Genomic DNA, 22007 nt, shown 5'->3' with positions numbered 1-22007 from the left:
TTCCCAGAGTCGCTGGAGAGCTGGCTAATGTGAGGGTGGTACTAAGCCACAACTCCACTCATGTTACACCATGTGCCCATTATATACAGAGCAGTCACAGTGGTGTCATACTGTCTGACATTGACAGTTGTGTTGCTGTGTGTGTGTGTATATATATATATATATATATATATATATATAATGCATGTCTCCCATAAACTCAATCACAGGTGTCCTACAACCAGGATTTGTAAGAATAAAGTGTAGAATAATGTGCAAAACAATTAATTTTGCATTCTTTTTTATTTTCGCCAAGCAGAGGGGCACTGTTCTCTGGCATGATGCCAGGATGTAGACATCCTGTGATTATCCAGCGTTAGAACTACTGCTCCCAGCATAGTCTCTGCCACAGCGCCCACATGCTGCTGCCGATGTTTTTTGCGCACAGGACTGGGGTACTGGGGTGCGCTCCAGGGCTCATTGTTGCCTAGTATAAATTTCACGTGTAATCAGGGAATAAATGGCTCCTATTCCAGTTAGGAGCTATGAGATGAGAGGATGCGCTGCTGAGCGCAACTACCTGACATCCTTCACTGCCAGCCTGGGGCACACAGCCCTGCTGGAGGTGAGCACCGGGCAGGTTCAATTATTTCATATGGGATGCAAACTGGACTGGGTCATTGTAATAGCATAGGGAGGGCACCTATAGACTGGCACAGTGTAAGGCTGGCATAAGGGACAACTTGGCATAGTGGATGGAGTCATTAGGGGTAATCTGGCACAGTGGATAGTGGCATGTCTGGCACATGGTTAATTGTGTCCGGCTGGCACATTGGATGGCATCTGATATACAGTAATGTTTGTGGGGACGTCTTGCTCAGTGTAGGGCATGCTGGGGGCACCTCGCCTAATGTAAAACCACACACTGTCAATAGCAATGTCCGGTGCTGAGAAAAATGGTTTGAATGTATCAAGTAAACAAATGGTAATGTAATAGTTTTTTGTTTATTTTTTTCATTTTAAGAAATTGCGCTGAAAAAATCTAATGACAAATGTGGGGGCTGATTATTCGGATGGGGCACCTAAGCACTTTGCCTCTTCCCAGTCGGTGGTGTTTAGTTATACTGACTAACACCGGAAAAAAAGCTAAGTCAAAAATATAAATCTATAGACATGTGATTCAGAGTAGGTCAGGCTGTATAAAGATGAACATAGTCATTTTATACTCTGTATAGTTATAATTTACAGTGTTTTTTGCTCCCAGTATTCAAATGGGGTACCTGGATTAACATAGTTAGGGCCTGAGCACTTTTCACCATTATTTGAATGCTGCATTCACCCCTCCTTGGACACAGTTAAATTTTGGCATTCTTCATACCTATGTGAAACTAGTCTTCACTGTATATGTGATACTAAGAAAACGGTGGACGGGGGATAAATGCAGCATTCACAATACTTTGCTGTAACTTATCCCAACTCTGTTCTCTTCTTAATCCATTTACATAGAAGAACCGTTTAACACAGGGATTAATGATACCAAAACTGCGTCAGTGCAGGGGGCGAAATCAGCATAGAGATGGTGAAATGGTGCCCATGTACCCATTAGTGGGCAATCTGGCAGAGTGGATGTTGGCATGTTAGTCTGTAACTCTCCTCTAACATAAAACAGAGAGCAATAGGCAGCATTTATGGACTGAGCAAGATTTATGTGAAAGGGTGTCCCAAGTTTCTTATTAAAAACTTTTAATTCACATCTGTTTAGATGCACTGTATTTTATCACACAGCCAACATGTATGTATCATGTCCAATGTTATTGCTGCTGTTTCTAATTAAATTATTCTGGCAAAAGACAAATAACTCCTGACATCCCCCTAGTGGAGATTAGCGGTTATTACATACTGCTACTATATAGCACGGTTATATATATTTACTGTGGATTCAAAACTCTGTTTTAAGTCTGTCACAATTACAGCCTAGTGGCTGCGTATAGAATATATACAGAATCTATGCAAGTGTTATAGAGCTGCAGCATCAGTGGCGCTATATAAATAAATGGTGATGATGATGAAGATGATGGTGATGATAGATCTACCACACACTTTATTTATTATATGTTTTATGTACTTCTAATCTTCTGGATAGTGGGTAGTACCATACCTTGTCATATCCTACAGCAATTACATCTACTACTGCTTTCCATAAGTAAATGTAGTTACCCAGGGGCAAACGCAGGATTTGTAGAGAGGGGTTTCCACACCAGTGGGCGTGACCAGCATGCATGGGGGCGTGGCTATAATTTTAGACAGTGCTTGGCTGCGCTCCAACTCTTCCTATCCTCATAATATACATGGGCAATGCTGCATGAACTACTGTTAGGTGCACACAGCCAGGGCCCTCTTAACAACATCTTGGGCCGGGGCCCCTATATATATATATATATATATATATATATATATTAAAAAATAAATATTATATATATGGGCCCTGCAGCCCAGGGGGGCCCGTCGGAGGCAGCAAAAAAAAAAAAAAAAACCTGGTAAAAAAAAAAGAAGACAATACTTACCTTGCGGTCAGCTGGCGATCCGGCTCCCTCCATGGTCTCTTCCTCCGTCGCGATCCGCAATGGAAGTCGGGCGGGCGTGATGACGTCACACCCGACATGCACTGCGAGTGCCGTACGGAGGAGGAGACCATGCTGCGTGCACTACTGTTAGGTGCACACAGCTCTTCCTTTTCAAGCAGAGCCGTGTGAAGCCGGGGCAGGGTCCAGCCACCTCAATTATACAGTGCTCCAGGCTTGGAGGGGGATTTCCAGGCACTAGGAACTCCCCCCCCCCCCCCCCCTCGGTTTGCCTATGTTACCATATACAAGCTTGCCATGGACAGCAATAGCAGCACTGACATATAGAAGAATTGCTACAGAATAAGAAGTGATTGGAACTGACAAAGGTTCACCGATTTCTCCCATAACAATTACAAACTGATTTATAGGCAGTAGGCATATTTATTTAAACAGAAAACATGGTATATATCTGCACCCCTGCTGATTGTGTTGGTAACAGGCAGCGGCAGGCTGGGCTGGGAGGCTGGAGGGCATCTGTCCCCCCAGGCCGGTCCCATAGTGGTCCACCATGGGCTGGGTCACTGGGCCACCTGCATTTTTTTCCCTTTAAAATGTTCCTAATAAGTTGCTCAGTCGAGTCTTGCCCCCCGTGCTAAAATTTGACAGCCCTCCCCTGAAAATCTTAGGTGTAAAATGCACCTGCGCTACATACACCCCAGTTGTCAACATTTGAAACTCTCCAGTGTTGAGCGGGTGCATCGTCATGTTTGATACAGTCAGAGGTACACTTCATATGCACCCTTATAACCTCCAAAAGCGTTGCATATTACCCTTAATCTAATTAAAAAGTTACCTGTACCCCACCTCCAAATCCGCCTTAATTTATACATCGTATGCACAATCCACTATGAAAAAAAAGAAAAATTACTCAAATCCTCCATCATCATCATCATTTATTTTATAAAGCGCCACTGATTCCGCAGCGCTGTACATATAACTCACTCACATCAGTCCCTGCCCCATTGGGGCTTACAGTCTAAATTCCCTAACACACACACACAGTAAGGTCAATTTTGTTAGCAACCAATTAACCTACCAGTATGTTTTTGGAGTGTGGGAGGAAACCGGAGCACCCTGAGGAAACCCACGCAAACACAGGGAGAACATACAAACTCCACACAGATAAGGCCATGGTCGGGAATTGAACTCATGACCCCAGCGCTGTGAGGCAGAAGTGCTAACCACTTAGCCACCGTGCTGCCTCCTTATATACTTGCGGTACTACAAGAGAAAGTATACACATATGTGCCTACTGGTGCTTTTAGTTTTGGAAAAACACTCATAGGCTGTCAGTGCTTGCTTGTACTTGTAGTTCCACTAGAGCGTGAACTATATATTCACAGTATTACACTGGCACCCAACAGCCGGAGGTACCAGGAGAGGCGCAGGGCCACCGGTTGCCCATCGCTGGTGCAAAGGATATATCACTATCTTAATTGAATTCCAGGCTGCAACCTCAACTGTCCTTAAAACAAATCATAATGATGCTCCTGACTGTCTGTCACCATCATCTAAATCTTCCTCCATCTCCGTCTGTCACAGGGTACGCATCATTAACACAGAATACAGTTTGTTGATGAATTCTCCGAGCAGGTCCTCACATCTCTATCCAGCTGTGAAATCCCCGCTCCGTACCCTGTAATCTAGATTAATGACCGCCAGCAACACCACAATAACACTCTCACAACGCATGACAGAAATGAATGAAAGAAATGGATGTTGCCCCCTCAGATGAGTTCTTATTTTGCCCTCAGGTACAGGCTGTTGAACCGTATAAATGTATTTATTTCATTTCCTCTCCAGAATAGTCTAAATATGTCAGGTCTGTGCTGGATAGAAGAGAGATCCCTCTTTGAGGCAGAATCTAATATATTTATCCCGATAGGGGTTATGTATGACGTATACTGCATTGTTATGTGGTGCACATCTCTTTGTATTACGCATGGATTTATGTATTTGCATCTTTTTGTTCACATCCTAACAAGCAATCAATACATTTGCCTTTTTGTTCTGTTTTTGTGCATCCATGGGCCTATCTATGGTCTGTGACTTTAATGTGCGCAAGTTAGATTAAAAAATGTCTGCAAAAAAAAAAAAAGCCATCTTATTCAAATTAACTTTTCACAGTTTTTGTTCTGCACTTTTAACCCTCATTAAAATATTTCATAACTGAACCCTTATTTTGACTCCTTCCTCTCACCGGCCATGTCTTACAGCAACTGTCAGCCTATTGTGCTGTAGGGGTACCCTGCTCATCAGTGTTTGGATTTCTGCTTTCCCTCACTCCCTTTCTCACATCATGTCACTGCCCCTGTGAAATGCAGCCCTGTCCTCACTGACACATCACTAATCTCCTGATATACTCTGTGCTGCTGGGGACCATGCTCCTTCCACTATATAACTCTCAGTCTGTGGCTTCCTGCTGTCTCCATTCCCCTCCTCACATCATGTCACTGCCCCTGTCACATGCAGCCCTGTCCTCACTGACGCATCACTCATCTCCTGATATACTCTGTGCTGCTGAGGACCCTGCTACCTCCACTATATAACTCTCAGTCTGTGGCTTCCTGCTGCCTCCATTCCCCTCCTCACATCATGTCACTACCCCTGTCACATGCAGCCCTGTCCTCACTGACACATCACTCATCTCCTGATATACTCTGTGCTGCTGGGGACCCTGCACCTTCCACTATATAACTCTCAGTCTGTGGCTTCCTGCTGCCTCCATTCCCCTCCTCACATCCTGTCACTGCCTCTATCACATGCAGCCCTGTCCTCAATAACCTAATCAGTCAAGTGGACAGGTCGCTGCCTCCCACAAGATCATCTCATCAATTTCCTGAGACACTCTGTGCTGCTGTGAATATTCTGATCATCTGATTGGCTACATGTTGTTCTATTTATACCCACTTCAAAACAGGAGACATATGAATCAGCAGGCAGGGCATGGATGCTCTGACCCTGGTAAAATTCACCTTAAAGTATGCGATCATTTAAAAACACTGATCTAGTTAAAGCGGAGGTCGGCCATTTTTTGGTCAAACCAATATTCATGACCATACAGACAGATGGACTAACTAGTAACTGGTGACATCATTAGCCTAATGCCACAGAGATATCACAAGTAAGTAGTGAATTGTTAGGCAGCATTCTCATATTATATAAGGACATGCTGGGCCTTATAGTTCTACAAGAGCTGGAGAGTCACCAGCTGGAAATCTCATTCAAATGGACCAGAGAGAAAACGACAGGACAACACAGCTTCGTATGAGAACCTTTAATACGTCCAAATCCTCAAACACAGAATTTCAGACCTTTCTACGACATTGGATTCCAGTTATTATTATTATAGCATTCAGTAGTATTTTTATCCACAGTGTCTGACAGTCAGCAGTGACCTTCTGGGGTCACCGGCAGAGCTAAAAGAAACAAATGTTACAAATGATATAGTCTAAACGTTACTGTAGCTTATCTTGCTTCCTGTATACATTGTATAACAAAAGGAAAAAAAACTTTACAGTTTTGGCTGAGGTCAGATGTGCGGCCGGGTGTAAAAGGCGGTTTGTAGTTTTGGAGATATTTTTTATGTATTAACACATTAGTGGGGACCGTGAAACATTGAACTCGCTCCCAAAAGAGGGCCACACGTTATTCACATTTTAAAATACTCTCCGTTGTCTAGTAACTCCCACGTGCAACATGCATCATGCTAGACAGGACTTGGCAACAATTGACCCTTATACATAGTGTACAGGACAATTAGCAACACGACTATCTGAGGACGTATTGGTCAGGGGCTGCGGGAGTATATTCCCAGAATAGGAAGGATTACAGCCCTTTTCTCACAACAGTCCACTATTAACATATGTAATCTTATTATTCCTATCTGTTGTCGTAAAGATTACTGGCCACTGCTTGCTTGCACCGCTTAAAATAACCACAGTTTAGGGCTCACACACAACTATCCACTGTAGATGTGCTAAATAATGCCTGAAAAACACATTAAAATTAGGATGAATAGCTCTTAAAGGGCTCATTCCCACCACTGCAGTCTAACATTTAAATGCTGCATTTAGGACATGGAACAAGTCATTTCTCACGTGTAAAGACGTGCTACCACTAGTGCAATCTATTGTACTGGGAAAAGCACAACTTATGAAACACTCGTTAAAAAAATGCAGTAGTAAACCGCGTCACATGCATGCATTAATTGTTCCTGCGTTTTATCAGTTGCATTTTTTTTACGTCCATCATTTTAAATAACTTTTTTTTTTAAGTTTTGGCAGGTCTAGTTATGTTTCAACACTGCAGGCGCAGAAAGTCCCCGCCTTCCTTATCTTCCAGACCACATCCTAAATTGTTCAAAACCACACCCCAAATTGTTAAACTCTGCTACTTTTTGGTAGTGCAAAATGGGAGTGTCTGGAGGAAACCAGGACTATTTTGGGGTATGAGTCACTCACTGCTCTTTATCATCCAACAAAAGCTCTGTCAGGATCATCCAATAAAAGATAAACACAACCCACTAACTAAGAAGTCAATAGGGCTGGGAGTGTCAATCATACTGATTGAAAATTCGGCGGAACCAGACAACCATTTACAGACTATGACAACCGCAGGTCAATTTATGTAAATAGAATAATTAGGGTGCAGCTGTAGGAAATGTTTAATAAGAACTAATTGTAACTATTTTGTTGTTATGAAGAATGCATTTACAGTACGATTTCGGGGAAGGCATCCCTTTAAATGTGTACCTAAAATAATAAATAGTGCTATAAGATCCCAATAGGACATTGTTCATTGTGGAAGGGATAAGAGGAAACAGTTTTCGGTAGTTCGGTTCTCTATTTATGAGATGTGTTTCACGCTTTCCATTTTGAAACACATTTAGAAATATTCCTGGATGGAAAAACTCAGAAACACTGGTCGTAAAATCACTTGTAGTAGGAAATACATTTAAGGCACTTTTCTGTAGAAAAAAAACCTGCTCTCCAATAGTCCCCCGAAATCCCTGGTGCAAAAGGAAAGTTTGGAAGCCAGACTGGAGGGTCGGCCTGTCGCGTAGCAGTAATACAATACCAAGAAACTGGTTGTGACGGAGGTCAAGCAGTGTGCTACTATATGGGCGAGTGTCAGAGGCAACCTACCCTCACTACCCACCCCCGTCAGTCCATGATTCTCCCACACACCACAGCGGGTATGCAGTTTGTCAAAACACTCATATGTACACTTGAAAAATATTATTAGACATACAAAAAAGCCGCTAAAATAGAGTATGCAGCAAGAAGTCACCTAATCAGGATGAAGGGGTAGATTTATCAAACCTTATAATAAGGAAAAGTGGAGCTGATGCCCATAGCGACCAATCAGATTCTAGCTTTCAGTTATCTAGTACAATCCAAAACACGACAGCTAGAATCTGATTGGTTGCTATGGGCAACACTTCCACATTTCCTTTTTAGGAGGTATGTTAAATCTACTCCTTATGTCCCAAATAGATGCTTGGGCAACCTGTGTCATTTCGAGCTGTACGATGTGGTTCAATAACTGCTGGAAAGTCACAGATTTTCTATTTATTTTATGTATTCACCACAAAAATAATCCTGTCCTGGGGGCATACATAGCAGATATACATAATTGTTTGTTATTTAGGTATGTATATTGTATTTTTTTTATTATTCTAACATTTAACTCTTAAAGACCTAATGCCGCTGGAAGGAAACTAATTCTTAAATTGAGACACAGAGGCATTCGCTTATTTAATAAACATCTTGGATAGCCTACGGGGTGACTATCATAGAGCGAGATATTTCTATGTATGGCGGCAGGGGAAGCTTTGTACCTAACGAGTATATCCGACTAGGACATGCGGAAATATGGGAATGGCTCTGGGAAAGATGACAGGTACCATCTCCGGGAACAGTAGTCGTAATAAGATGCAGTGGCTATAGTTTGTCTTTTGGAAATTTTAAGTCTAAGAAAAAAAATCTGTATGTACGAATAGTCCCCAGAGACCACCGAACTGGCAGGTGTTTGTAAATTCTAACATTATTTGGGTTCTTATAAGGTAATGTTGTCATCTCACCCTCTCCACGTCACTTCATCTATCTTAATTATTTAATATACTTTAAGGCCTGTGTGGTGTTACTTTGAGGAACGCAGTACGTAAGGGACACAGCCTTTGAGTAATATTTAGGATTTGAAATAAATGGGATTTGTTGGCATGGAAAAGGGAATTTGTGCTAACAAGTCGAATATATATTTGATTTTTCTCTGATTATCTTCAGTAGATCTGTCGTCCTATTCTCCAAGACTAGAATTTCAATGATCTTCAGCCTCATCTCATCTTCGTTAGCTCTGAACTTTTCGTCGAGATCTGGAACATAAAGAGCAAGTAAGAATCTGATAAACAATTGGTAATCCTTTGCAAACAGCGGGTAAGTCTGATTTGACCTGGAATGCGGGAGGCGAAAGCTTGTATTGCTCATAGCCATTTTCATAAAGAGGTTCCCCCCCTCCTGTTATAAAGCCATATCACAGTATTCTAAGTACGACGAGTTATAGATGACTTTTAAAAAATCCAATGGACAGGAAAACAGAATATCAGCATAGCTACAGAATGAGACAGGAACATCAAATTGGAAAGCAGACAGAAATACGCTGAAGTTATGAGCTAAGGACTAATACTGGCGCATTTCACCCACTGTCTAGCTTTTCCTTGGCATCCGTTGCTTTCTTTAGTAAGTCCTGAGCTTCGTCTTTTATCCTCTTCACTTTCTGCATGGCGTTTTCTGATGAACTGTCCACTCCCCCGACCTTGTCCTTCAGCTCATTATATTTCTTTTTAACCTCATCCATCTCCTGGAAGGTAGAATGAAGAATATAAGAAGAGAAAGAATGGAAGACTCATTTTGCCACAGTTAGAGAAGGTAAACATGACTGGACTCTTCCTCTATCACATGGACCCATCACATAATATGTATTAACCCATTAATATACGAGCCCATACTGAACCTTATCGACGCAAATCATTTATGGTGTTTGAAGTGAACCTATGAATTATTGACGGAGATGTTTGAAGGTCAATAAGGTTCCTAAACTCCAGCTTGATCTTGTACCTTGTCAAGTCCATCGGTGGCTGAAAGAGCTTCGTTTGCCTTTTTCTTGGCCTCAGTGGCTAATTGTTTGTTGGAATCCACTTTCTTCACTAAGTCTTCCACTTCCTTAGACAGGTTTGCCAAACGATTCATGATGGTCATCTCCTTCTGCTCAATTGCAGTCATTTTGTTTGTAGACTGTAATTAAAAAAAACACAAAACACAGCTCCTTACAATATAACCACCTCAGAGCGTCTTTAATTTCAACGTCACTTATTGACATTAACAAGTACATCAGGAATTCTGGTTGGCTAGAACCACAGGTACTTTACCCTAAACACCAAAATAAAAATTCAGACAGGAAGAAAAACATGTCAATTTACCTATAGCCTTTTGAATCCACCAATATGTAGAGTTTTGTATTTTACCTATGCGACTACAAGCCAGTCGCTTAGAACTGTGATTCTTTAGGCTCCAGTGCACTGTCCCTCCCCTATCTCATTTCAGAGTGATACAAGATAAAGAAGCCTCCCCCTACAACACAACTGTATATTGAAGGTATTGGACAGACAGCACACTGGACAGTTCAGTATATACACTCTGGTTTGTACCATATATAACTTAGGTAAGTAAAGGCGGACAGCAGTGGCCTCATGAGATATTATAAGGCAGCAGTAAAAGCCATTAGTAGTTTAGTGCATCAAACATGGAGCGGCACACTCATCAGGAAGGTGTGAGAAATGATATTACATAAAAGAAACATTGTGGGCGTGATTCATTAAGTAAAGGAAAGCAAAAAAAAATGGGTAACTTTGCACCTTCGCAAAACCATGTTGCATTGGAGGGGGGGGGGGGTAAATTTAAAATGTGATGGAAGATTTACAGTTGGGGTAGGACATGTCCTAGATCAACTTTAAATTTCAGTGTAAAAATAAAGCTTTCAAGTATTTGTGTGCTGCATCTAAAACTAGAGATGTTCACTGACAACCGTGTTTTGGTTTTGACTTTGGATCTGGATTAACTTTGTGTTTTGGTTTTGGTAAAACCACCCTCGCGGTTTTGGTTTTGGATCCCTATTTTTCCTCCCCTAAAATCCCAATTTTTTTTGCTAAAATCACATAATTTGGTTCTTTTTTTATTCCTACATTATTATTAACCTCAATTACATTGATTTCCAGTCATTTCCAGTCAATTTTTGTCAAGTGACAAGAACACTGCTACCTCTCCTGTTTCTGTGTGAGCAATGGTACTGAGCAATGTCACTGGAGACTGGAGAGTGACAAGAACACTGATACCCCTCCTGTTTCTGTGTGAGGGTTGTCAATGAGCAATGTCACTGTAGACTGGAGAGTGACAAGAACACTGCTATCCCTGTTTCTGTGTGAGGGTTGTCAATGAGCAATGTTACTGGAGAATATAGAGTGACAAGAACACTGATACCCCTGTTTCTGTGTGAGCAATGGCACTGGATCTCCTGGGGAGGGAGGTACTTATGGAACGCAACAATGATGTTTTGCCTCAATTCAAATCCAAAGACTCGCAAAAGTACCGAGCCAGCTCACGAGCCTACTCGGATGCCCTAAGTTCGGGTGGGCTCAGTTTTCAGAAAACAGAGCATCTTTAATAAAAACATCCAGTATTTAACTTATGTGCAAAATAATAAACTAATATGCACCCCTTGCATTGTAACATGGTTTTGTCCAGGAGAAAACTTTTTTTTTATTGTAACAAATGTTAAAATTACATCATTATTCCAAGTTGTTACAATATAGGGGACGAATGTTATATTTGATTTTGTCAACTACTTTAGTACAAGAACATCCGTACAATATTTTAAAAATACATTTTAATTCTAGTCAAGAAAATTCCACTGAAATAAAAGTAATGTTATTTGTGTGACTGACAACACTGCACTCAGAGACCTCTGCACATTTTCCAATTTTAAATCTTAAAATATCATATCACCACAAAATTCATCTATTTAGAAAAACAATGGACGTTTTATGGATTTTCAACAGAAAAAGCTGCAAAAAATAAAATGAAAAAATAGCATCTTTGTTTCCGCTGCTGAAGATACCCTCCAATGAACCTACTGCAGCGTATTTAAGAACAGAAGTTGAGGAAGCAGATGGTCCCGTCGGGCATGGTCAGGGAACTTTGGTAGCAGAACATCTGTACAATGGAAGTTGGCTGAGCAGGGGGGGTTAGGACCTACTTGTGGACTATTTCCCATTGAGGTGAAGAATTAAGCCCATTAACGCAGCTTCCGACTGTACTCACGGCTCATATTAGAAAACTGGATGTCGTCCCAAACGGCTTAATCTTTCCTCTAATCTGAATTCTCTCCAAAAGGGAAATAAGTCACCGAATTCGTGAAAGGAGGATACAGCCCCAGTTGTATGGGAATAAGAGAAAACAGGAAAGGGAGGGAAAGCAATTGTGATAAGTATTGGAACTTCTTCAAGACATGTACAGTCCTGTCTATTGGCCAGCATCAGCAAATAGGGGGAACGGACAACAAATCAGAACTTATCTTTCATCGGTCTAGTTGAATACTAATGAAAGCTAATACCTGATTGGCTGCTATTGGACTCGTTTCATTAACCATGAATGGTATTCAGATTATAAGTACAATTTTATACAATAATATAAAATAGTCACAATGAGGCGCGGAATAACTACTCGCTGTGTCACGAAATCTCCTTATATCTCCAAAGCATGGATAGAATCTACCCCCTGGGGATAACAAAATGATTTATTTCCAGTAATTATCAGATAAAGGTCTCAGCTGTGTGATACTCATTCGCACGTGTGCAGGGGTCCTAAAACCCTACATCTGGGCTTTCGGTTCCAATAACGGGAAAAAGAAAGTAAAAAATAAAATATAAAAATAGATTATCGCTGGCTGTAGGGCTCATTGCAATTTTAAAAATGGGCACCTGCATTTTAAAACGTTGTGTATTTAAAATTGGGGTCATTTTCTAACCTGCACTAAAAACAAACAAAAAGACCGCGTGAATCTGGTTGCCATGGGCTACATCAAATCAGCATTTTGCACCATGTTATAAAACCGAATACAAGTCTAAGTTGCAGGACAAGGAGTTTCGTACCTACGGCTCATTCACACATACGCGGTGGGGAAATAGATAAAGCCCGTGAAAAACTAATGTTTGCTTTAGAAGTGTTTTAGTGATGCGTATTCCATGTCTTGAATATTTATAACTACATTATATTGTTCTGCTGCGTCAGCGCATTTTGTGCCCTATTCCAAAGTTTTAAATGCAGCACTTAAATTTTAGCAGGCGATGGTGGGAACCGACCCTTAGGAAATAATTCATCCCATTTTAAAGGCAATTTTCTGGTGTTAGCGACTGAAAAACGCACCAAGATGTGAACGAGTCCTTAGGGCGAAGTTGTGTAGTAATATGGTGTGATACCTATAATATATATATTATTACACTTCCTGTAGGGTTACTCAGCACTGATCAGAAACTCCTTACCTTCTCCACGCTGTTCCTCAGTCTGTTGATACTTTGCTTGGCACTAGTTAATGCTTTCTCTGCTAACGTAGCTTTATCTCCAGCCTCGTCTAATAGCGCTTTGGCCTCAGCGATGGTCCCGCTCACCGCGTCAGCTCTTGTCCTGTGCGAATGAAAAATAAAGACACACTTCCTTGAAAATAGAGACAACTTGTGACCACCTAGTTTTAGTAGCACTATAGCATTTATCTGTCTAGTGCAAGTTAGACAAAAGGAGTAATTAACTAAAAATGCATCGAGGTGCAAAGTTCACTCTACTGCCACCATGCTGACCAACCAGATGCTTGCTTTCATTGTCTATCATGCATTAGACAGATAGAAGCTAATTGCTGATTGGTTGCTGTGGTGCAGGGTGATTATTGTACCTAAAGCCATGCTATTAAATGATCCATATTGAAAGCAAACGTGTGATTGGTTGATGTTATTTCAGCCAACCTTTTCAATGTGCAGGTAAAAAATAAATTTAGACAAAATTTGGCTACAAACAGTCACACACAGCCTTGTCCACGGTCACATCAGTAAATTGGGAAGTTCAGTCTCAGTTGGTTTCTGTAATTTGGGACTATCAGAAGATAAGTTTTTAGTGCAGATTTGCACCTTTCAGGAAAGTTAGTAAGTGACCCTCACTTTATGTTGGTTGGAAAAGTAACTGATTCCCAGCAGACTAGGGGTATAGAGGGAGGGGGGGATAGTATTAATAGTGTCTGATAATATTTCTATATTACTATCAGTGACAAACTTACTAAATTTCCCCTTTGGAATATAACTGTGTCTGCGTTACAAATGTTGTATGACCAGAGCCTAATTTAAGGCTAATACACGGTAGGTAAAACTGAATTTGTCCTTAATTCAAAGTCCAGCTTCCTCCACACCCCACACACCAATTGTTATGTTCCCGAGTGTTGGAAACTCTGATCCAATTGGCTTTTTAAAAGGGTCACAGCAATCTTTGTTACTCATTTTTCATTAAAATCAGCATTGTATAGCAGAATGGAGGCGGGAACGAGCGCTACTGAGAGCGAACGGGGGGAGGGGGCTGTCACGCTTGTGCCTATCGCCATCCTTGTCTCTCCTACTCGCTTATCCTCAAGCGCACGTCCGATGACTCACTGGGCCTAATTCATCAAGGCGCGTAACTGCTGATTTTTAGTGTATCGTACGCAAATTCACTGTGACTTCTCTATTGCCAGTGGAAAGGCTACACCAGCGTGGGGCAACAGGTGGCCAGTGGGCAGACATCGGCCTGCCAAGCATTCCCATGCGGCCCTCCAGATGGTGAATCTCATCAGAATGGGGGGCAGCCAAGTTCGGCGTCACGTGATCTCCACACGCGGCATACCCAGAGGAGGCGGGAGTGCACTGTACTCTCCCTTCTTCCACTGTGCAGCCCTCCAGCTATCTTCTCACTTTGCCCCTCACTGGGCTTCAGAGTCGCTGGTCTAGGGCAGCAGAGGTGTCGGGGACGCCCTTTACACATCGTTGTTTTTATTTTTTTGCATATTGACAATTTATTATTTCTATTTTAAACAATTAACCATGGGCTCGATGGAGACCAAAAAATTCTATTTATTTCATCCAGATAGGATGCAGGATCGTGGGGGGGCTGTGACATCACTTGTTTTGATGAACAAAACAAAAACGTCACTTTTTTATTCCCTGTGCAGTTACTGTAATTGAACCAAGTTTCTAAAACAACAACCCCCACCGCGGGGAGTACGTGACCGGTTCTCATCTCAGCTACAAATTATCCTAATAACTCCTCTCACATCTGTAACATAATAAGCAGTATGGGCTACGACACATCTGGAATCTACTTCCTGATACTGGATGATAACGCACCGTGCTGGCTCTTCTGTCTGCAACACTGATCCACACTTTCTCTGTTTAAAGACTTCAGTCGAACTTGCAAAATATATCACAAGCTCCTAATTTTCCTTATCCACAGTCAGACAAATTTGCTATTTATGGCTGAAATGTTAGAGGTGATACCGTAGCCGGATCGGCCGGTACGTAGCTGGCCAAGTAGTACCTGGACTGTTTCATTCCAATTCTGTATTTGTCCACGTTCTGCCAGTACATCGTCTTATACTATTTGTGGTTTTCTAAAATTTTCCAGCTACCCAAGTTTAGTTTGTCCTCAGTAGTTTTGGTTATACTAAGCAGGACAAATTCTACTCTTCTTTAGTCATCAAGGGGTTAATAACCCTATAGAGAGGCGATGGAATTTGTATTTTTTGTATTCTAAATTTTTAAGTCAGCTTGGCTGATGTTTATGGTAGAACGTGGTCTTTGTACTTTACCTAAAGCAACGCTAAAAGGCTAATTTACGAAAGTGCAATCCCGCAATGCAAAAATTTTTTGGGGTGACCCGGCGGTTTTGTGAAAGTACTTTTACGAGGAAGTGCACGGATTTATGGGCCAATAGTTATAAATCATCGGGCAGATCGGGTCGGCACCTCTTGCCGGCTGTGTATTTGGTGCTGGAATGCGTCTAATTTTGCACAAATTAGTTTTGCGGAATGAGACCATTTAAATGCAATAAAGAGATGGAAAGGAAAACTTTCCTGTTTTGCGGAAGATCGTAAAATCATTTCCTCTTCACAAAACGACTGCCCGTTCCTATTGCCGACCGCCCAACTGTCCTGATTTTAGGGAGGTATCTTCCATTCACAGCTGCTCTTCTTAGCAGAGCAGCATTTGATTGGCTGCCACGTACCTGCTACTGGTGCGTGTGTTGCTGTGTTAGGAAGGCGGGTTTCTAACGGGCAGCCTAGTGCTGCCCTCTGGAGGAGTGACCACACCCCCGGTGTGATGTGGCCACGCCCCACTGCAAAGTAACCACGCCCCCCATTGAGCAGTAACTACGCCCCTATCCCGATGCCGGATACTAAGATGTTATAAAATATAATAAAACTGTTTTAACACATAAAAGTGACACAAGTAATACGGACAGTCTCCTCACTTGCTCAGGATTAAATACATACAACTAAGCTAAGCAGTTCTCTAGGAGAATAATGGAAACGTTAAAATGAATGAGTGTGGTCCTACAGTGTTGGTAGGTTGGACTTTGAAGTCCTGTTTCACTCTTCCCACCAAAAGTGGGTCTGCAAACCTAGGCCCAGATCATGGATGCAATTCTCTGCTCTATCTATGAACAGAGGCTCAGGACCACTTCTCATGATGAACGTGGAATGATCAGCTACGGCACAGCACTTACTTGGCATCCACAGCTTGTTCCAGAAGGTCTTTGGCAGTGGCCAGGCCCTCGGATGTAGTATTGAGGATCGTGTCCACCCCACTGAGGTTGCAGGTGCTCTCCTTGATCTGCTCCAGGAGACTGGCGATATCCCCGGGGCTGGCAGGAAGAGAGATATTCAACACCTGCCTGGCCACCAATTCGATGCTCTCTGGATCAGCTCCTTCCTCTGTAGATAAGAATTAAAGAGTGATTCAGAACTACAGGAATAATCTGTCTTCGGTGTGCTCCCTGGACATCAGGGCCTGATGAAGGGTTCAGGCCCCCCTAGGCTAATGCCCTTGTAGTGCCCCCTCATCTAGCACGTCAGGCTAATACGCTGTAGGTTAAAATGAACTCGTCCTTAATCTAAAATCCAGTTTTCTTCACCCCCTTCAAGGTGCCCGGCGCCCCTAGATGTCTCAGCCTTCGTACACCGACGCCCCTAGATGTCTCAGCCTACATATACCGGGCCCCTAGATGTCTCAGCCTACATATACCGGGCCCCTAGATGTCTCAGCCTATATACACCGGGGCCCCTAGATGTCTTAGCATATATACACCGGGGCCCCTAGATGTCTCAGCCTATATACACCGACGCCCCTAGATGTCTCAGCCTACATATACCGGGCCCCTAGATGTCTCAGCCTATATACACCGGAGCCCCTAGATGTCTCAGCCTTCGTACACCGACGCCCCTAGATGTCTCAGCCTACATATACCGGGCCCCTAGATGTCTCAGCCTATATACACCGGAGCCCCTAGATGTCTCAGCCTTCGTACACCGACGCCCCTAGATGTCTCAGCCTACATATACCGGGCCCCTAGATGTCTCAGCCTATATACACCGGGGCCCCTAGATGTCTCAGCTTATATACACCGGGGCCCCTAGATGTCTCAGCCTACATACACCGGGCCCCTAGATGTCTCAGCTTACACTTTTAATGGGAAGCAACTTGCAGGTTGATTATATTTTAAGCTATTAACAGAAACATTTTATTCAAATGCATATCATACCCCCAAATAGTGCTAGTTTGGGCAGGACAGCTGCAATGGGGCCAGAGTTTCATGATTTTGGGGCAGGGTATCATGATTTGGGGCAGGATTTCATTATTTCATAGCCTGGGTGAATTGGGTGTGAGGCCTAAAATGTTGTTGGTACAAAACCCACGCACATTGGGGCCATATTAGCAAAAAGCCAGTTAACCAATCAGTATGTCTTTGAACCTAATCCATGCAGGTAACACCGTATGAAAACCTGAGGGTTCGGTGCTAGCTACAGCACCATTATGATGTACAAATATCAACTAAAAACTTAGAACAGAATATTAATTAACACATTTCTCAGTAGCCGTGTTGTTGAGCAGTTCTCACCAGTCAGGAAATCTTTAATTTTCCCAATAAATGTTCGCAGTTTCTCCGTGGAGTCTTCGATTCGACGCTTGGCGTCCTGGGCTTTGCTCAGTGTAGACCCACTTTGTACCTTCACTTCTTGCGCAATTCCTTGTACTTCCTGAATCTGGAAGAATATATGGATGGAGTGTAAAAAATCACATATACATACAATATAAATAGTGGACTATCTCCATGGTCACATATGATCGCTCCATTCACCTTCTGAGAGAGGTCATTGAGTTGATTCGCCATATTTTCCAGGTCCGCCTTTACATTCTGTGCCGATACAAGGGCCTTGGCGGAGATAGGCAAGGCTCCGTTACAGCTCTCCCCTCCGCACTTCCTCTGGCCCAGCTCATCTCTACAGTTTGCTCCACCGCAGGGGGCCTGGTCGCAGGGCCTGTCTCCCGGGGCCCCGCAGATCTGTCAGATAAAATAAACCCCAATAATAGTCATGTGACAGCAATGCGCAAAATTGAGACTTACGCCAATGAACGCAATTCATGTTGGCACGTAAATGACTTATACGACTGCCTACGATTTGAAGAGCGAAAGGTGGAGGGGACGTAGAGGACTAACGTAGGCAACGTACAGTGCCATGGTCAATTCAAACGCTGGGCATCTCTAAGATACGTGTTTTATAGACGTATCACTTGCTCCAGCTACAAGGCAGGTGTGATGACGGACATGTATGTTTGCCACGACATGTGTTTGCAGTTATGAGCAACTGAAAAAAACTAAATAAAACTGTGTCTGTTTCTTAATGATTATATTATTAACAGTTGACAATAATTGAATACTTTTCTTTTTCCTTGTGCGCTCTATGCACCGTGCAGATATGCACCGTGCGTTTCTTGCAGTGTCTGTATACGGCAATTGCCGTATACAGTGCGTACCTAGACCTGTATTCAACAAGAGACATTTCTTTATTCTTAATGAATCAGTTCCAGAAAGTGAAACCTAATAGTGGATATCTCAGAGTTGTGTGGCCTCTATAAAAGCTTTAGGCCTCCAACCTGGCCTCTGTATAAGATCGCAGAACTCTTTAGTGACTTCTAATATCCTTCTATTTTAATACTAATAATTTCAGTAAGCACATATGTGATCACCTTCTCATTGATCTGATGGACATTAAGATCCTTGGCCTTCTTCTGAAGTTCTCTCAGGGAGGTCTTCTGAGCAGTCATGTTCCTCCGGTAGTTGTCCAGATGGTCCTTGAGAAGCTTCTCCGTCTCATGTCGTGTCTGTCTAGACTGGGACACGGGGCTCTCCGGCCCAGACACGGAGTCATTGGCTCTTCTCTCCGCCTCTGTGGACTCCAAGTAAGACCTCAATATGCTGCTGTACGACTCTACAACATACAAGAGCGGAAAGTCAAGAGTTACGTTCGAAAGACTTGTCCTAAAGACATTCATTTTAGTATCTATATTTAGCGCCAGACCACGGCCTTTTATATTTATGTTCATATCAGGAACGCTGCATTATAACTCTCTGGAACATGCAGTATTTTGTCTGGGGCTAAATTAAATAATGGGCGAGATATTACTCATGTCATCTGTAACTAATTTGTGCTGTTACTTCTGGTACATTACAGCCTCCAATAAACGTAGCATTCAGTGTTAATTTGGGTCAGTGTCGATGTTCCCTGCAGACGCAGTACGACGGTTCAGTAAAATACAACGTGAGAGCTCAGTAAGTACTTAATACAATATGCTGCAGTGAGGTTTCAAATGCGTCTCAGGATCTGTTAAAAGCACGGACAAAGTACGAAGTTTTCTCTACATGTTTAACTGGCCACACCCTTGTGCACAAGCCCTTAGTAGCTACCAGGGGCATCCAATGGGACTAGGGGAAAGATGGTTTCACAATCAGTATAGATAAAGTTTGTCCAATGTGTAGTCAGAATGTGGAATGATCCACCAAGGAGGGTTGTGACTGTCCATTTAAAAGTGGATTGTACGCCTCTTCCAACAAATGGTTTTTACAGCTATTAAGTTTACATTGTGTTATTGGGGAGGTTGGTTCCATGTAGTTCCTCCGATTGCAACATGGGTTCAGGATGTTTTTTTCAACTTATTTCAATCATTATCATCAACATTTATTTATATAGCGACAGTAAATTCTGTAGCACTTTACAATTAGGAACAAACACAGTAATAATACAATACTGGGTAATACAGACAGACAGAAAGATAAGAGGGCCCTGCCCACAACCTTACCATCTATAAAACAATGGGAGTCTGACACATGAGGTCAAGTTCCACATATTGCATATTGGTCCAGCCAGACTGCAAGGTTACAAAGTGATTAGTATGCTATTTGGTGCAGTCACACAGGGGGTCAGTGGGTTGTAGTCTTATGTGAACTGTGTAAAGGGTGGTAATAGGGTAACCTAGGTAGATTAAGATGGTAGTTGAGGAATACTATAAGCTTGTCTGAAGAGTTGGGTTTTCAGAGAACACTTGAAGGTTTGAAGACTAGAGGAAAGTCTTATTGTGCGAGGGAGGGAATTCCACAGAGTAGGTGCAGCCCGCAAAAAGTTGTGTAACCAGGAATGGGAGCATGTAATGAGTGAGGATGAGAGATGCAGATCTTGTGCAGAATGGTGGTGTCGAGTTAGTAGATATTTTGCGACAAGAGAAGAGATGTATGTTGGTGCAATTTTGTTGATGGCCTTGTATATTAGTAGAAGAATTTTATATTGGATTTGGTAATAAACAGGCAACCAAAGTGACTCAGCAGAGGAAGAAGCAATCTAGCCGCTGCGTGCAAAATAGATCGTAGGGATTAAAGTCTCCCTAGAAGAAGACCAGTAAGGAGGGAATTGCAATAATCAATGCGGGAGATGATGAGTGCATGCATTGCAGTGTCCTCTGTGATATATGTGTGTATTCTGGAAATGTGTATTAGATGTATGCAACATTATTTAACATTAGAGACGATGTAGGGAACAAAGTATGGTCCAAGGATCACACCTAGACAGTGAACTTGTGGGGTAAGATTTTTGGTCATGTTATCAACAGAAATAGAGATGTCAGGTAGGTGACTTCTGTTGGCGGGTGGGAAGATTGAATTTGAGTTGGCGAGAGGCCATCTTATCTTAGTAAAAATAAGGCAGGTGTCTGTGTGAAGTATGAAGAGAAATCTGTACAGATTAAATTATAACCATATGTTTTTCAGATCAAGTGAAACCATGAGCTCAACCATACAGGTAAATCTAGGCAGTTGCCTAGGGCAGCACAGTTAAGGGGGCAGCACAGAAATACTCTCTGATCTCTTCAGATTACCGTTGAAGCCTGAAGCCGCTATGGCCTCTATCTGTGCCTTCAGTAGGTACACCGTGTTATTGACCAGGGTAAGCTCTATGGTGAGCTTCGCCAGCCTTTGATTTTGCTTTCTGTCCTTGCCAAGAGTATCATTCATTTTCTTCTCCTGGGAATGAAGCTGGTACGAGAGCTGAGCCACCTCGGTCCTGGAGAGTGAGAGGGGAAAAGAAAACATTAAATTACTGGATCCTTCAACATAAATACCCGGCTAAAAATAACACTGCTGCTTACAGCCACTGTAAACACTGGGCATCTATATTTAACTCGGGCTCTGTCTTTCTGTACAAGAGAGACAGTGACCTAAAAGAGATAAAGGAACTCTTATTAAAGCAAGCAGTGGCGGGTTATAAAACTTGACTCAGGCTTCACTGCAGCGTTAAAGGGTTATTTACCCATTTATTGCATGCGAGTGCTCAGATATTTAATTGCTTAGATGCTATACACAATTTATGGATAATCCCACATTTTGCCATGGTCTGTGCATGATTGCCAGTGCTGTGCCCCCGATGTTCTCTTCCCTGCTCCTAGACAACTGAAGCTCAACCACTGTTCCACCTTCCCTCCTACACCTGAACTGCCGCTCTCAGTCACTGTTCCTTGTTTCCTCCTACACCTGAACTGCCGCTCTCAGTCACTGTTCCTTGTTTCCTCCTACACCTGAACTGCCGCTGTCAGTCGCTGCTCCTTGTTTCCTCCTACACCTGAAGTGGAGCTCTCAGTCACTGTTCCTTGTTTCCTCCTACACCTGAACTGCCGCTGTCAGTCACTATTCCACCTTCCCTCCTACACCTGAACTGCCGCTCTCAGTCACT

The 22007-nt window shown here is 42.6% G+C and overlaps 1 protein-coding gene across 1 annotated transcript in view; it reads right to left on the bottom strand.

Moving 5' to 3' along the window:
* Window positions 1-5865: 5865 nt before the first annotated feature.
* LOC142099732 (laminin subunit beta-1-like) overlaps window positions 5866-22007 on the bottom strand; it is a 75520-nt gene continuing 59378 nt past the window's right edge. Inside the window, exons 27-35 of the mRNA XM_075183549.1 lie at window positions 21157-21341; window positions 18979-19220; window positions 18089-18292; window positions 17849-17993; window positions 16457-16664; window positions 13201-13342; window positions 9722-9898; window positions 9308-9464; window positions 5866-8979 (exon numbers count right to left, since the gene is read on the bottom strand). Coding sequence (XP_075039650.1) covers window positions 8846-8979; window positions 9308-9464; window positions 9722-9898; window positions 13201-13342; window positions 16457-16664; window positions 17849-17993; window positions 18089-18292; window positions 18979-19220; window positions 21157-21341 — 1594 coding nt within the window. The 3' untranslated portion in view covers window positions 5866-8845. The remainder of the gene's footprint in view (window positions 8980-9307; window positions 9465-9721; window positions 9899-13200; window positions 13343-16456; window positions 16665-17848; window positions 17994-18088; window positions 18293-18978; window positions 19221-21156; window positions 21342-22007) is intronic.

This window comes from Mixophyes fleayi, chromosome 8 (assembly GCF_038048845.1).
Source record: "Mixophyes fleayi isolate aMixFle1 chromosome 8, aMixFle1.hap1, whole genome shotgun sequence".
In the NCBI taxonomy this organism is placed as follows: Eukaryota; Metazoa; Chordata; class Amphibia; order Anura; family Limnodynastidae; genus Mixophyes; species Mixophyes fleayi.
This window is presented reverse-complemented; position numbering and strand designations above follow the sequence as displayed.